Source organism: Nicotiana sylvestris, chromosome 1 (assembly GCF_000393655.2).
Source record: "Nicotiana sylvestris chromosome 1, ASM39365v2, whole genome shotgun sequence".
NCBI classification, from domain to species: domain Eukaryota; kingdom Viridiplantae; phylum Streptophyta; class Magnoliopsida; order Solanales; family Solanaceae; genus Nicotiana; species Nicotiana sylvestris.
Window position 1 is genome coordinate 140,126,085 of NC_091057.1, and position 13,355 is coordinate 140,139,439.

Here is a 13,355-nt window from a genome sequence, read left to right on the forward strand (position 1 = left end):
TTGTTTTATGGAAGGGAAACAATCGATGCGTTATTGGAATTTGGTTTGGGAGATCACACGAGGGATGGGGGTTAGATGGGCGACGTGGGAGGTTAGCTGATTGACCTATGTGCCTCTATTAATTATTACCCATTTAAATGCATATACTAGTTCTACAAAGCCCGTGCTGAGCCCGAGCCCAAAATCAAGGCAATAAAGTTCATCATCATCATCATCATCATCATCATCATCATCATCATCATAATAATAATAATAATAATAATAATAATAATAATAATAATAATAATAATAATAATAATAATAATAATAATAATTTGTGTCACATTTTTAGGCACAACTTTTTTAAGATCATCGCATAACCATTTATTATTCATTATTTATGTTTTCTGATCATATCATTAGATAATTTATTAAAAGAAATATTTATAAGAAAACAAGTATGCTAAGGAATAAGCAGATATCAAAGGGACAAAGGTAACTTGATATTTAATAACATAATTGAAAGTATGTAAAATGATTCCAAATGGACTATAATCATAAATTAAAGAAGATATTTTTAATATTTGATGAACTTGTGGGCATATAATTTTTAATTAAAGATAGAAAAAAGAAGATATTTTAATAGATTATTTTGGTACTTGTTGATTAACTACTCATAATTTTATATGACCATAGTTTATGCTAGAAAAAATATGGTGATTAAAGTCTAGGTTTAGATGAAATTCAGGAAGACCCAAATTCATTAAAACAAAGTCCAAGAATTAACTTAGTTTGTCATTAACTCATTAATGCTTTATTTTTAAAAGAAAATTCCGCTACCCAATCAATTAAAAATTATATGATTTTTGAAAAATTAAATTATTTTAAGAAACAAAAAATATCTTTGTTTCAATAGCATGTGACCATCAGCCATATTTAATAAATATGAGATTACAAGTTGATCACTTGCTAATCATCTCTCCCTTTTCCTCTATTCTATTCCCACTTAATTAAGTAAAATCAGATAAAATTTAAATATTTTTTATTTTATTTTCAAGATTCTAATCTATTAATTTTTAAAAAGTTTTGAAATTTATTTTCTATTATACTAAATTTATATTTTCAAAATAAGATCAAAGAGATATTTAATTATAATTTTAGAATTACTAAGAAAATTTGATCGACAGAATACTCTCCCAATATCAAATGAGTTCTTCAAGGTTATTGTTATCAGCATTTTTGATTTATTTTTGTGCATAATTATTCATCATCATTCACAACTTTTCAACCATTTTTGAAGGGCTCAAAGTTTAATATATTTGCAAATTAAACATAGGAACCTAAGCAAAAATAAAAATAAAGTAGGGGCAAAAAACTTATTGTACATACTTCACCTACAAAAAAGTTAGGTTAAGGAGCTATGTATTACCAAAAAAGGTTTGAAAGTATCTCGATTTATTGAAAACATATTTTAGTATATGAAGTAATAAATAACAAATACAAGAACATATTTGAAAAGAACAAACCTTTTTGGTTGGCAAGCTAACAAAATAGTTACAATGTAACTAAGGACTACAAAATTTTTTACATTGTTCCTTATATATAGTAGTAATAATTAACAACTTGTTTGGATGATTGTTACCCATTGTGTTGTATCGTATTGTTACTTCAAATACGATATTTGTTTTGATTGTTACTTAAATTTTATTGTATCGTATCATTAAATCCGTCGTTACATAACGATGAATGTGCCACTTTATGTAACGGCCGATTTGATGTGATCGCGTCGTTACCTTGTCTTTTTCTCTCAATCTCACCCTTCACTATTATTAAATAATTTTATTTTATCATTTATCCTATCTTTTTATATAATAAATTTAGCTTGTATCATAATTTTTCTTTATAATATTGCAAGTTTATTCTTCATGTTGCTGGTGCATGATATCATGAAACGATGGCAAACGACACAATTTATCCAAACGATACAATACAATACAGTACGATACGATACATTATGAAACGATACATAACAACCATCCAAACAAGCTGTAAAAAAAATACTTTTTTATCATTATTTTGTATATAGTTGGTAAATTGTATATCTAATTTGTAATTAAGTTAAAACCTCTTTAATGAAGGTAAATAAGTTTCTAAAATAGTATAACTAGGTAAAAATCTCTAATTTTTGGCCCATACAATATTTTTCTCCAATTGGAAGAAAATGAGTTTATGAGAAAAATATTTTACAAAATATTTAAGCCAACCAAATATAAAAATATTTAAAAAAAATCGAATTTTTTTTCCTTCATACCAAACACATCCTAAATCCCACTCAATTTTAATGGAAAATAACTTACTAAATCGTAAAAGTAAAAAATAAAAAAAGAAAAGCATCGAATTTTAAGTCATTATCCAACGTTAGCGTACGATATTATGTCCCAAGGGACAGCCAACAGGTATTCGGACCTAATGACGCCGCCCAGGTTGGAACGTTTCTACTAAAAAACATGTACGATTAACATTTCGCAAACCCTCGAGCTTTCATTCCCACACAAAAACCCTTTTATACAAAAATTATCCCTAAACCTCTTCAAACTCTTCTGGATTTTTTTTTTTCTCCAAGCTACCTCCACCTCCCTTCCAGCTGCCTATTTTAACATCACTTGGGCCCTTCCAAAATTCCTCAATCTTACACTGAAAGGTAATTTTTCTATTACCTAAGTACTTATGTCTAAATATATATACGTGACAAATTCTTTAGTGGTTTTTTTTACAGTTTTAGCATTTGAAATCGATAGCAGTTTTTGATATATCATATTGCTTGTTCTATATATGGGATTTTGATTCCCAAGTATTTGTAGGTATGAAATCTATAGCAATCTTGATATCTCTAATTTGTTTAGCATATATTGTGTTCTTGGTGGCCAAGTTAGGATTTTTGGTTTTCAAGTAGTTGTATTTACATACATGTGACTGATTTTTTCATTGGGTTTAGGGTTTTGTCTTTCAAATCTAGCAAAATTTTGATATTCTATATTGTTTGTTCAATTATTGTGCTCTAATTCTGTTGGGGACATTGATTATTTGTGTATTTGTGGTGTGTAGAGGGAGAGAAAGAGAAGTGAGTGAATGGCAGGAGGTGGTTCAGCTGCTGGAAAGGGTAATGCACCCAGTGTTCGAATAGTGGTTGCTGGTGATGCCAAGACTGGAAAGTCTAGTTTGATCTTGACGGCAGCCACTGATTCTTATCCGCCCAATGTCCCTCCAGTGTTACCTCCGACTAGGCTACCTGATGATATCTACCCTGATCGAGTACCTGTAACTATTATTGATACGTCTTCAAGGTGCTCATTGGATTCCTTCCTCCACCTCTTTATTGTGGCTAGTCATTGTGCATTTGCTACTTGTTAACCTGCATATAGATTGTGTCAATACTTCTGTTACATTGATGTTTTCTTTTATGGTATTTATCCTCTAGTAAGGGAGCTGATATCTTCTTCCTTTTTGTAATTTCATGATTCTTCTGGATGTCTTTGTTATTAATACAAATTGTACTTCATAAAAAAAAATTTATCCTTTCATGGGTAAGTATCTCCCTGTGTTCAAGAAATCTCTGTTCGGAAAGATCAAAGATGTCTTCTTCCTTTCATATAACCGGCCCTTTATTTATCTGGTTTTCTTATATTATACCTGCTTTCAAATCTTTGCTTATAGAAGTTTTGTGCATGGAGATGAAATGGCTTCTGTTTGCCTGAGATTATTGTGATACACATTGTCGGGTACATATTGTTGTATGTCTGGGATACTTTTGGTTCCTCTAACAGTAGCTATGAAGTATCTTGGTTCCGTTCTGATTTTAATATTTTTTAAACAGTCCTGAAAATAGAGGTAAACTTGTGGAAGAGCTGAAGAGAGCTGATGCAGTTGTACTGACTTACGCTTGTGATAAGCCTGCGACTCTTGATCGTCTGAGTACTTTCTGGCTTCCTGAACTCCGCAGATTGGAGGTTTGTGCCAAGACCATGTGTCTCTTGAGTAAATTTGTCTTGTAAATTTTCAAGAGAGTTGGAAAACGTATTCTTGGGAGTGATAGTGGGGAGAAAAAAATGAATTGCTCTAGAACTGTTTTTATCTGTGACGAATTTATTACTAATGTGTCGTTCACCACTACTTTGAGCAGGTTCGGGTTCCTGTCATTGTCGTGGGTTGCATGCTTGATAAAAGGGACGAACAGATTCCAGTCAGTTTGGAGCAGGTGATGTCACCAATTATGCAACAATTTCGGGAGATTGAAACGTGTATTGAATGTTCAGCATACAGACATATCCAGGTGAGTCATATTACCTTTGATCTTTGCACCATCACTTTATAGTTGACCCTGTCAAGCTAGGATGACGACAAAAACTTTTCTAATCATTTCTCTTGTTTGCTCATTAATGCTATGCTTGCAGATTCCCGAGGTTTTCTACTATGCCCAAAAAGCTGTGCTTCATCCAACAGCTCCCCTATTTGATCAGGAGGCCCAAACTTTAAAGCCACGATGCGTTAGGGCTTTGAAGCGGATATTTATTCTTTGTGATCTTGATAGAGATGGTGCCCTAAGTGATGCAGAGTTAAATGATTTTCAGGTCATATATTTAAATCTAGCATAACCTTTTCTAGCAAATTGATTTAACCATTGACTAGTATTGGTAAAGATGAAACTACTTTATGGAGGACTAATTATTGATTATGCTTGTTCCTTTTGGTGGTCTGTGTTTCTGAGATGATATAATGATGGTGTAGGTCAAATGCTTCAATGCTCCATTGCAGCCTTCCGAGATAGTCGGTGTTAAGAGAGTTGTGCAAGATAAATTACCTGATGGTGTCAATGAACGGGGTCTTACATTGACAGGTTTCCTGTTTCTTCATGCACTGTTTATTGAAAAAGGGCGTCTGGAGACAACGTGGACTGTCCTGCGGAAATTTGGCTACAACAACGAGATCAGGCTTAGTGAGGATCAGCTTCCTACTCCCATCAAGAAACAACCTGACCAGGCAAGTTTGTCACCTGACTGGACCTGAAGTTAGAATTTCCTGTGTTTTTCTTTTTTGAGAAGGATCTATTTCTTTTTCTCCATTTTTCATTTGTCTTCTTACCAAGCAAGGGATGTCAAAGACTATCCTTCCAACAGGTTTAGTTATCGCTTCCGTTTAGACCTTGGCCTATACTTGCTTTCTGTAGATGTGCACTGCCATATTATGCCTTGACCTTTTTCTTGTTTTGTTCATTTGTAAATTTTTTCAGGGATAACCAAGTAATTTTAGTTTCTGTTTCTATTCGGTGTTCAAACTTGTTATGCAAATTATTCAAGTATTGCATCTACTACTTCAAGTATTTGGTAGCATACAGTGCACTTTAAGAAAAGTATGCATGTAGAGCAGAATAATTCAATAACTATGACATGCATGTTTCTCCCATTTAGTATCTAATTCTCCCATGAAGAGATTTTTAACTCCATTCTCTGGGAAACATATCATACTAAATTTGCAAGATTCTTTTTATATTCTGTGCCCACTTTTCATCCTTTCTCTTCTCTTTTATAAATTGTACTAGCTGTTGATCTGTTGTTCCCTTTGCTCCTAATTTCTGTGATGTTCCCTAAGCTTCAAATTTCAAAGATTAATCTTTCTACTCATTAACTGCTAGTATTCACTTTTCCTTCTTATAGAGTGTTGAGCTGACCAATGAAGTATTGGACTTCCTCAGAAGAATCTTCCATACGTTCGACATTGATAGTGTATGCACATTCTCTCTCTCTCTCTCTCTAATTCTTGAAGTTATGCTGCACAAGTTCATTTCAGAGACTGTTGGCACTACTCGTCCTATATAGATTCAAAGTTTCTTTTTTCATAGGGTGTTTGGTGTGGTATACAGTGTTTTCTGTGGAAAATATTGGTGAACTAATTTCGCAATTATCCTGGCATTGGTTGGACATGAATTGTGTAACTGAAATAAGAAAAGTTGGGCAATGGGTCGTGGGAGTTTTTAATGATAATTTTGAGTGTTAAAAGGTTAACAGTATTTACATGGTGGCTATAGCAAATGATGTGGATCAAGAGGTGAGATAGTAGTCAAGGAAAGTTATTTTTGTTTTCTTGAGCAGCATATTGATATTAGGCAACCAACATTTCAGCAAGAAAACGTTCTTTTAATTGTACATCATACCAGAACACTGTTATTGCTGGAGGGGGAGTGAGGTTTGGTTGCTTGGATTGGGGGAGATGGATTTGATGGAAGGTACTACAGTTAATGGTCATTACATGTTCTATTGTTTCCTTCATCATCTCTTATAGGTTGCCCCTGCCACAATGTTGTCCTTTGGACTGTCTTGCCAGATGGGAACTTGTTCACTTGGGCTGCAACGTCAAGACCTAGACTCTTATTGTGAAGTAGGACATATAAGATCTTGCAATTATTTGTTAAATAGTTTATTTGATTTCAATAGTTTTGCTTTTAATTTATGGAAATGATTTTAGGTACTTGGTCAGCTATTTGTTCAGTTATTTATTTATTTATTTTGGTTATTCTCTTTGTTGATTCTGGCTGTTTAGAGTGTCAATTTGATTTTATGAAATTTCCCACCGATGATGTATGGTGTCATCTCACAACTTTTACAACTTTGTTTTTGATCTTAATCAGGATGAGGCACTTCGATCGAATGAGCTAGATGACTTGTTTTCCACTGCACCCGAGAAGTAATATTGCTTTCCTAATATCATATACTTTGTTATATTCTCTTTGAATTATGTTACTGTTAGATGGGGATTAATGATTTGATTTCAAGATAAGCTCTTATGTATGCATAATGAGTAGGCGATGTAACTGTGGCTTCTGTTTAAAGAGAGAAAAAGTGCCTGTTAAGGCCCGTCAGAAATATGAGTTGAGCAACATTTGAGCTGTTACGAAGTTATAGTATAACCTTATTAAAAAAGAAGTTTAGTGAAGGAAATAAATGCTTAATAGCCTATGAGCATGTTTCACCAATCAGGAAAAACAATTATATTCACGGCATTCTCTTGGTTGTACACTCTTATAAATGCATGGTTAGGGGTAAAAAGGTGATTAGCTGGTTTTGAATCCATTTACGTTTATATCATACTGACTCTTGGTTGTGATTTCATGCTCTTTGTAATTCAGCCCCTGGTCTGAAGCTCCATACAAGGATGCTGCAGAGAAGGATGCCTTGGGAGGACTCTCTCTTGATGGTTTTCTTTCGGAGGTGCATATTACTGGAGTATTTTTGTCAGCTTGCACATTTTCATATTCTATCTATGTCAAAAGATGACAATATGGCATACTAAATGTTAATTCTTGTGGCTTGTGGGGAGTTGAAACGCGGTTAGGGGTGTCATTTCTATGGATCTACATGCTGCTCATTGTTTGATCATTTGTGCGTCTAAGTTGCAACATGCAGAGAGGCCCATTTAAGTTGGTTTAATGTTTACCTGCATTACAAATCTGAGCTATGCATAATCGGACAGAAGTCTGTAAAAAACAGTGGGTTGTGGTTGGTTAATGATGAGTATAAAAATAATTGTGATGGAACTCTAAATACTGAACTCAAATAAAGCTGAAGGTATAGAGAATTTATATAGCCAACCCTAAGTATTTTGGGATTGGGATGTAGTTGGAGTGATTGATTTATCTGCATAATGGTGTAACATTCATATTCCCAATATAGGAGCCTGTAAAAATTGTTGAGCATGCCAGTTTCTAAACCTGCCATGTTACTGCATCTTTATTGTTATGTTAGACATCAGAATTTTAATTTATAAGCTGCCCTTATGTGATTTTAACTCTTTAGAGTGTCGTCTATAATTATATATATATATTAAACTGGTATTGTTCTGATGATTCTTTCTATCCTGTGGATGCAGTGGGCACTGATGACACTTCTTGATCCCATTTATAGTGTGGAGAATCTTATATACATTGGATATGCTGGTGAGCCTTCATCTGCTATTCGTGTAACTCGAAGAAGACGGTTAGATCGCAAGAAGCAGCAATCAGATAGAAATGTCTATCAGTGTTTTGTTTTTGGGCCAAAAGAGGCTGGAAAATCAGCCATTCTTAATTCGTTTATTGGAAGGTTTCTCTTCTGAAGCTCTTGCTCATTAAGTTGTTTTCCTGAAATTTGAATGAGAAAGATTTTGACTTGATGGCCCATTTTCTGAGTGCTTATCTGATTTTATCCTTATTATTTCTGTTATCTGTAATGCAGGCCATTCCCAGAAGAGTACGAATCAACTACTGCTGATCAATATGGAGTAAATATTGTTGATCTGGGGGTAAGAGATCTTATCATTTTGGTTTCTTGAAAGATAAAGTTACTGATATGTATCATTTACTTATTAAAACAAGTGGAAAAAGAAAAGACTGACAACAACAACAAAAAACCAAATGTAATCCCACAAGTGGCCCTCTGGGGAGGGTAGTCTGTACGCAGACCTTACCTCTACCTTGTGAAGGTAGAGAGCCTATTTCGGATAAACCCTCGGGTTAAGAAATACTAAGCAGGAAGCAACCAACAATAACAACCACAAGAAAAAACAAAGACACTACGTGTAATAACAAAGATCTAAAAATAAGAAATACAAGAATACTACTAGCAACAAAAAAAGAAAGAAAAGATTGAATTACAGGTAAAAAGGTTAGGAATGAAGAACTTTGATTTTACGTTTATCTATATTCAAGACATCTGGTGCATACTGTCTTGGTACTTTTGTTGGATAATGTTCTTTATGCTTAATCCGAAGAAATGAACACGGTTGTACGACATAATGTTGCATCTTGTGATTATGGTATTGGTTCTAATTATGTGCATGTGTTTTTATGGAAAGCTAAAAGAATGAGAAGTCTAATGACGCATGATGAGAAGTTAGTTTTTCCATCTGTCAATGATGAGTTGCCTATAAGTAATGAAGTGTCTAAGAGATGGTCATTCATATATATTTGTTGGAAGAAATTCTTAGCTTTAGTGCTTTATTGATATTCTTGGAGCATGAAGTTTTTAGAACTATGAGAGTCATACCTCGTGTAAATCTGTAAGGCTATTGCAGTTGCAAGGCAATTTGCTAAAGGCTATTGCAACCTTGAAGGGTGAGAGGCCTCAAAATGATTTGATCTAAGATGTTGCCAATTTTTATTTACTTATTTATGGTGGGATAGCAAGTGTTATGTTAATAGAAAAGGTACCAAGAAAGTAGCAGAAATATTCACCAAGATTCAGGATTTGCCACACCTTTCTCTGTGATGCAATCCACTTTGCAGTCCTTGAGAAGCCAAAAATAAGTTATAATTGTTGCAAGAATATGCGTTCTTATGATTGGGATAACACACAGGCCAAATATTATTTTGGGGGCTCTCTGGGAGACGCTGGGAGGCACAGATTCACTTCCGTTTTAATTGAAGGAGCTCACTAGGAGTTTGACCTATCCTTCTCTTTTAATGCTTTCATGAGTGCTGAAACTGATCTCGGTAGAGTGATACGGCTCCTGTGGGCGTGTCAAGTTCTGGATCCAAATTGGACGAAAGCGTACTCATTCCGAGGAATAAAAGGGTGGCTTGATCATAATTTCCCTAATAAAAGAAGAATTTCACTAATTGGGAGGAGTTAATCAAATGGTATGATAATGAAAAAAAGAACTATCTTAATATCTTACAAGTTACATTGACCTTCCCTACATTTTGGTGTAATTTTGGAATCCTCCCCTTTTATACACGATTACAACAATCTTTCCCCTTGTAAGAAAGAAACTTTGAATAAAATTAAGATAATAGTTGTAACTATAGATGAATATCTCCATTTGTTATAGTTTTTATTCTTTCCAAACAACTTTCGTTACCGTGTTTGGTTGTATGTTGGATTTCCTCTTCTCTCTTGCATCTAATCTCTTGCCTAATCTTTAATTAGCATAAGAACATTTGTTCTGTACATTGGCAGGGGACTAAAAAAACTCTTGTGCTACGGGAGATACCAGAAGATGGAGTGAAAAAGCTTTTATCTAGCAAGGATGCTTTAGCAGATTGTGATATAGCAATATTTGTCCATGATAGGTGACGTTAAAACATCTTTGCTGAATCGATTCAAGTGGTTTAAGTCTTAGTTCTGAAATTTCTCTCTTCCTCCATAGTCCTCTGAACACAAATCATCCTGTTTATTTTGTTCTTAACTTTGACACTTTTATGCTGTTATGCATGACTGGTTATTCTATTGATTTCTGTTTGACACCTTTAGTTGCGTTAGAACTCAATAGATTGAATTTCTTTTACTGAGAAGGTAATATTTTATAACTGTAGCACGAAGATTATGCAAGCTGTACAAGATTGACTTCAATAGATTGAAATTGGATTCTGGAATTCTTCTGCCCCACAAAACAAAAAGGGAAAGCAACCTTACCTCCCCCCCCCCCTTTCCCCCCAAAAAAATAATAAGAAGAAAGGAAAGGAGAGCAGAATAATACAGAGATATGCAAATTAAATTTTTGCAGTTTTGGATATGGGTTCACAAGCTATTTTGTTCCAGAAGATTGGTGGTAGTGGTACATTTAGTTGGTGGTAGACGTAGTTATTATTACCTTTCCTAGGACATCTTAGCGATCTGTACATGCAGAAGGCAAAAAAGGAAAGAGGTCAGACATAGCTGAATATTGAATATTAATGATAGCTCATTCCTGAGGTGTTTATGAAATCTTTGACTCTTCCTCTTCTTCATCTTTCTTTATTCTTTTGTTCTTCCATGTTCTACTGTTTCTTCTTCGTCTCCTTCATAGTTTAGTGTTTAAACTATGCATGAAACCTATGTTGCTGAAGTATGAATGAGAAGGAAGAGCTTATCCTTTGCTCCATTTTATTCTGCTACATATTCTGTTTTTCTTACCTTCTGGTTTTCACTTTTACATTTGCTAAATAGCTCATTGTAGTACCTTTTGTGTTCAGTTCACGTGAAACTTCCTGGAAGAGAGCAGCAGATTTACTGGTGGATGTTGCTAGCCATGGAGAGGCCACTGGGTATGAGGTGCCGTGTCTCATTGTAGCTGCCAAGGATGATCTGGATCCTTATTTGACCGAAATTCAAGATTCAACAAGGGTACCTATCCTATATACCATCCAGAATTGAGTTTTTTATATATATATTGTTTTGTTTTTGGGTCAATTAGTAATTTCACATTCAGGTTCAAATTATTGCTGTAGTGGAGCTTGCATGAGCTTAATTTGTCCAGCATTTTTAGTGAAATGCCTTGCACCTGCACGAAGTTAACTAGGGAAATTGCTGCACCTCATCTTAACAATTGTCTTGAGGAGTGATGCTCAGCTTGTACTGGTGCATGTGATTGAGTATATCCATGTTTCCGGTGTAATTTAGCTTCTGTATCTTCTCCATATTTGAAGAGGCAAACCCTACATGATGTAGCATCTAAATTGTTAGCCAGTTTGCATGTTTTAGTGTAATTTGATATTGCTAAAGCCGTGATGAAATTGTTTAAACAGGTTAGCCAGGATTTAGGGATAGAAGCGCCCATACCAATCAGCACGAAGCTTGGAGATTTTAGTAATTTGTTCCGAAGGATTGTTAATGCAGCAGAGCATCCACATTTGAGCATTCCTGAAACTGAAGCAGGAAGAAGCCGTAAGCAATATCATCGGCTCATCAATCGATCTCTCATGTTTGTATCAGGTATAATATGAATTCCTTTTGGAGCTTAAATTAAAGCAATTTTTGCTGCAATCATGTTGGGAAAACGAACAGGTAGTAACATTATCGTGGGTTTCACATGTATATTTCCTTATCCTTGAAAGTTAAGGGTTAATAACAAAGTGGTTTCTTTTAGCTTTAATAGAGCTGAAATTAAAGCTAGAGATGGTTAAGTATCTTGCACATTTCCACTGCACTTTAGGAGCTAACTATCATTGTGAGGACTGACATAGGTCGAACCTAAACCAGCACTTAGGTTCTCCAAGATTAAACAGTTTTTTCTTGGAATATTCGGCAAAAAGAACCAACTGTAGGTGTTTGTTTCTGCTTTCATGTATCCTTACATGAGTTTACAGGCCAGGAAGCTTACAGTTTGAACTTCTCTCCGCATTTTTGACTTCGTAGTGTCAGCTATGATATTATCCTCTGGTCAACTGGAGAAAAGTACCAGAAGGGTGGTGCTCAAGTGTGAGGGGGATTCCGATTTAGTTGGCGTTTAATTGGCTGCACTCTAGGTTTTACCTAAGATCCTTAGTCATCGAGGCTATTGAGCACATTGAAATGGACAGACACCCTTGTGCAAGTAGAATAAATATCATATATTCTTAATTTTCACCCATCTAGGATGATTTGCTCAATATGCCGTTTATACAAGACAGGATGGTTCATGTGGAGGGTACAAATTCTCTTAATTATATCATTTGTCTAGATGCTTTGTTGTCCTTCAAAGTTCAACATGCAATTCTGACTCTGTTGCTGCCACAGTTGGAGCTGCTGTAGCTGTTGTAGGACTTGCAGCTTACCGTGTTTATGCTGCACGGAAGAATGCATCGAGCTGAAATGGTGAAGCAAAAATATGCCAGTCATGATGTCTAATATGAAGTTTCTCTTTGCCCGATTACTTAGTGTGGAATGCTTTATTGTTTGGTTTTCTGGTAATCTGCCTCTCCGAATTCCAACTTGGAGGAAAATGCAGAAATTTTTGTGATCTCAGCTTTAGATCTGTTACATAGTTAGCCGCTTTTCTTTGTAGCATTTCAGTTAGAAATCAATGGATATGCCTTTTCGAAATGGAGCAGCGGCATTGCTGTCCTGAATACTGGCGGGGTCAATTTGCTGCGAAATAAAATGAAAAAAAAGAAATGGAAGTGAACTTGAAGTTATGTCATAATATTAAAACTCAATTGCAATGCTATAGGATTTTTTTCTTTTTGCTAAGTTGTGAGGTCTCCCATGTGTATTCTCGAAGGAAAAAAAAATAATCTCAAAGTCTTAAAGAACCAACTGATATTATTAATTTCCTGGTTTGCATTATTCCCTCATGTAGAGTTCTTATGGCAATGTGCTTATAATTCATATTTTAGCTGTTAAGTTCCTTCTATCCACTCTTCTCAACTTTAAACCTACAACATTTTCAGTAAAAAAAATGCGAGCTTCATTTAAACTGCTTTAATAGGTTTGCAATGGAGTAGCGATTCAAGGAATTTGCTAGTGTTAGGGCGTGTTAAAACTAGTTTTTGGATAAAAATGAAAACAAAAGGACGCAACTTTAAATTGAATTGCCGAAACTTTAAATTCAGTGGATCTTCCAAGGTCTCTTTCACTCGTTTTTATCTTGGATCTGATGTATCAAGAACA

At 34.7% G+C, this 13,355-nt stretch overlaps 1 protein-coding gene across 1 annotated transcript; it reads left to right on the forward strand.

Moving 5' to 3' along the window:
* Window positions 1-2,539: 2,539 nt before the first annotated feature.
* On the forward strand, window positions 2,540-13,014 carry LOC104212597 (mitochondrial Rho GTPase 1). Its single transcript, XM_009761909.2, has 15 exons — window positions 2,540-2,680; window positions 3,085-3,323; window positions 3,854-3,986; window positions 4,160-4,309; window positions 4,431-4,607; window positions 4,765-5,016; window positions 5,691-5,759; window positions 6,662-6,717; window positions 7,160-7,241; window positions 7,900-8,111; window positions 8,244-8,310; window positions 9,966-10,078; window positions 10,961-11,111; window positions 11,513-11,699; window positions 12,483-13,014. Exons 2-15 carry the CDS (start codon window positions 3,109-3,111, stop codon window positions 12,554-12,556), a joined length of 1,938 nt encoding a protein of 645 aa, XP_009760211.1. The 5' UTR covers window positions 2,540-2,680; window positions 3,085-3,108; the 3' UTR covers window positions 12,557-13,014.
* Window positions 13,015-13,355: the final 341 nt, after the last annotated feature.

Excerpts from the sequence above, each read along its gene's own strand:
- LOC104212597 (XM_009761909.2), top strand. The coding sequence starts at position 3,109 with ATGGCAGGAGGTGGTTCAGCTGCTGGAAAGGGTAATGCACCCAGTGTT. Across the intron at positions 3,987-4,159 it reads CTGAACTCCGCAGATTGGAG|GTTCGGGTTCCTGTCATTGT; the intron begins GTTTGTGCCAAG and ends TACTTTGAGCAG. Across the intron at positions 4,608-4,764 it reads CAGAGTTAAATGATTTTCAG|GTCAAATGCTTCAATGCTCC; the intron begins GTCATATATTTA and ends ATGATGGTGTAG.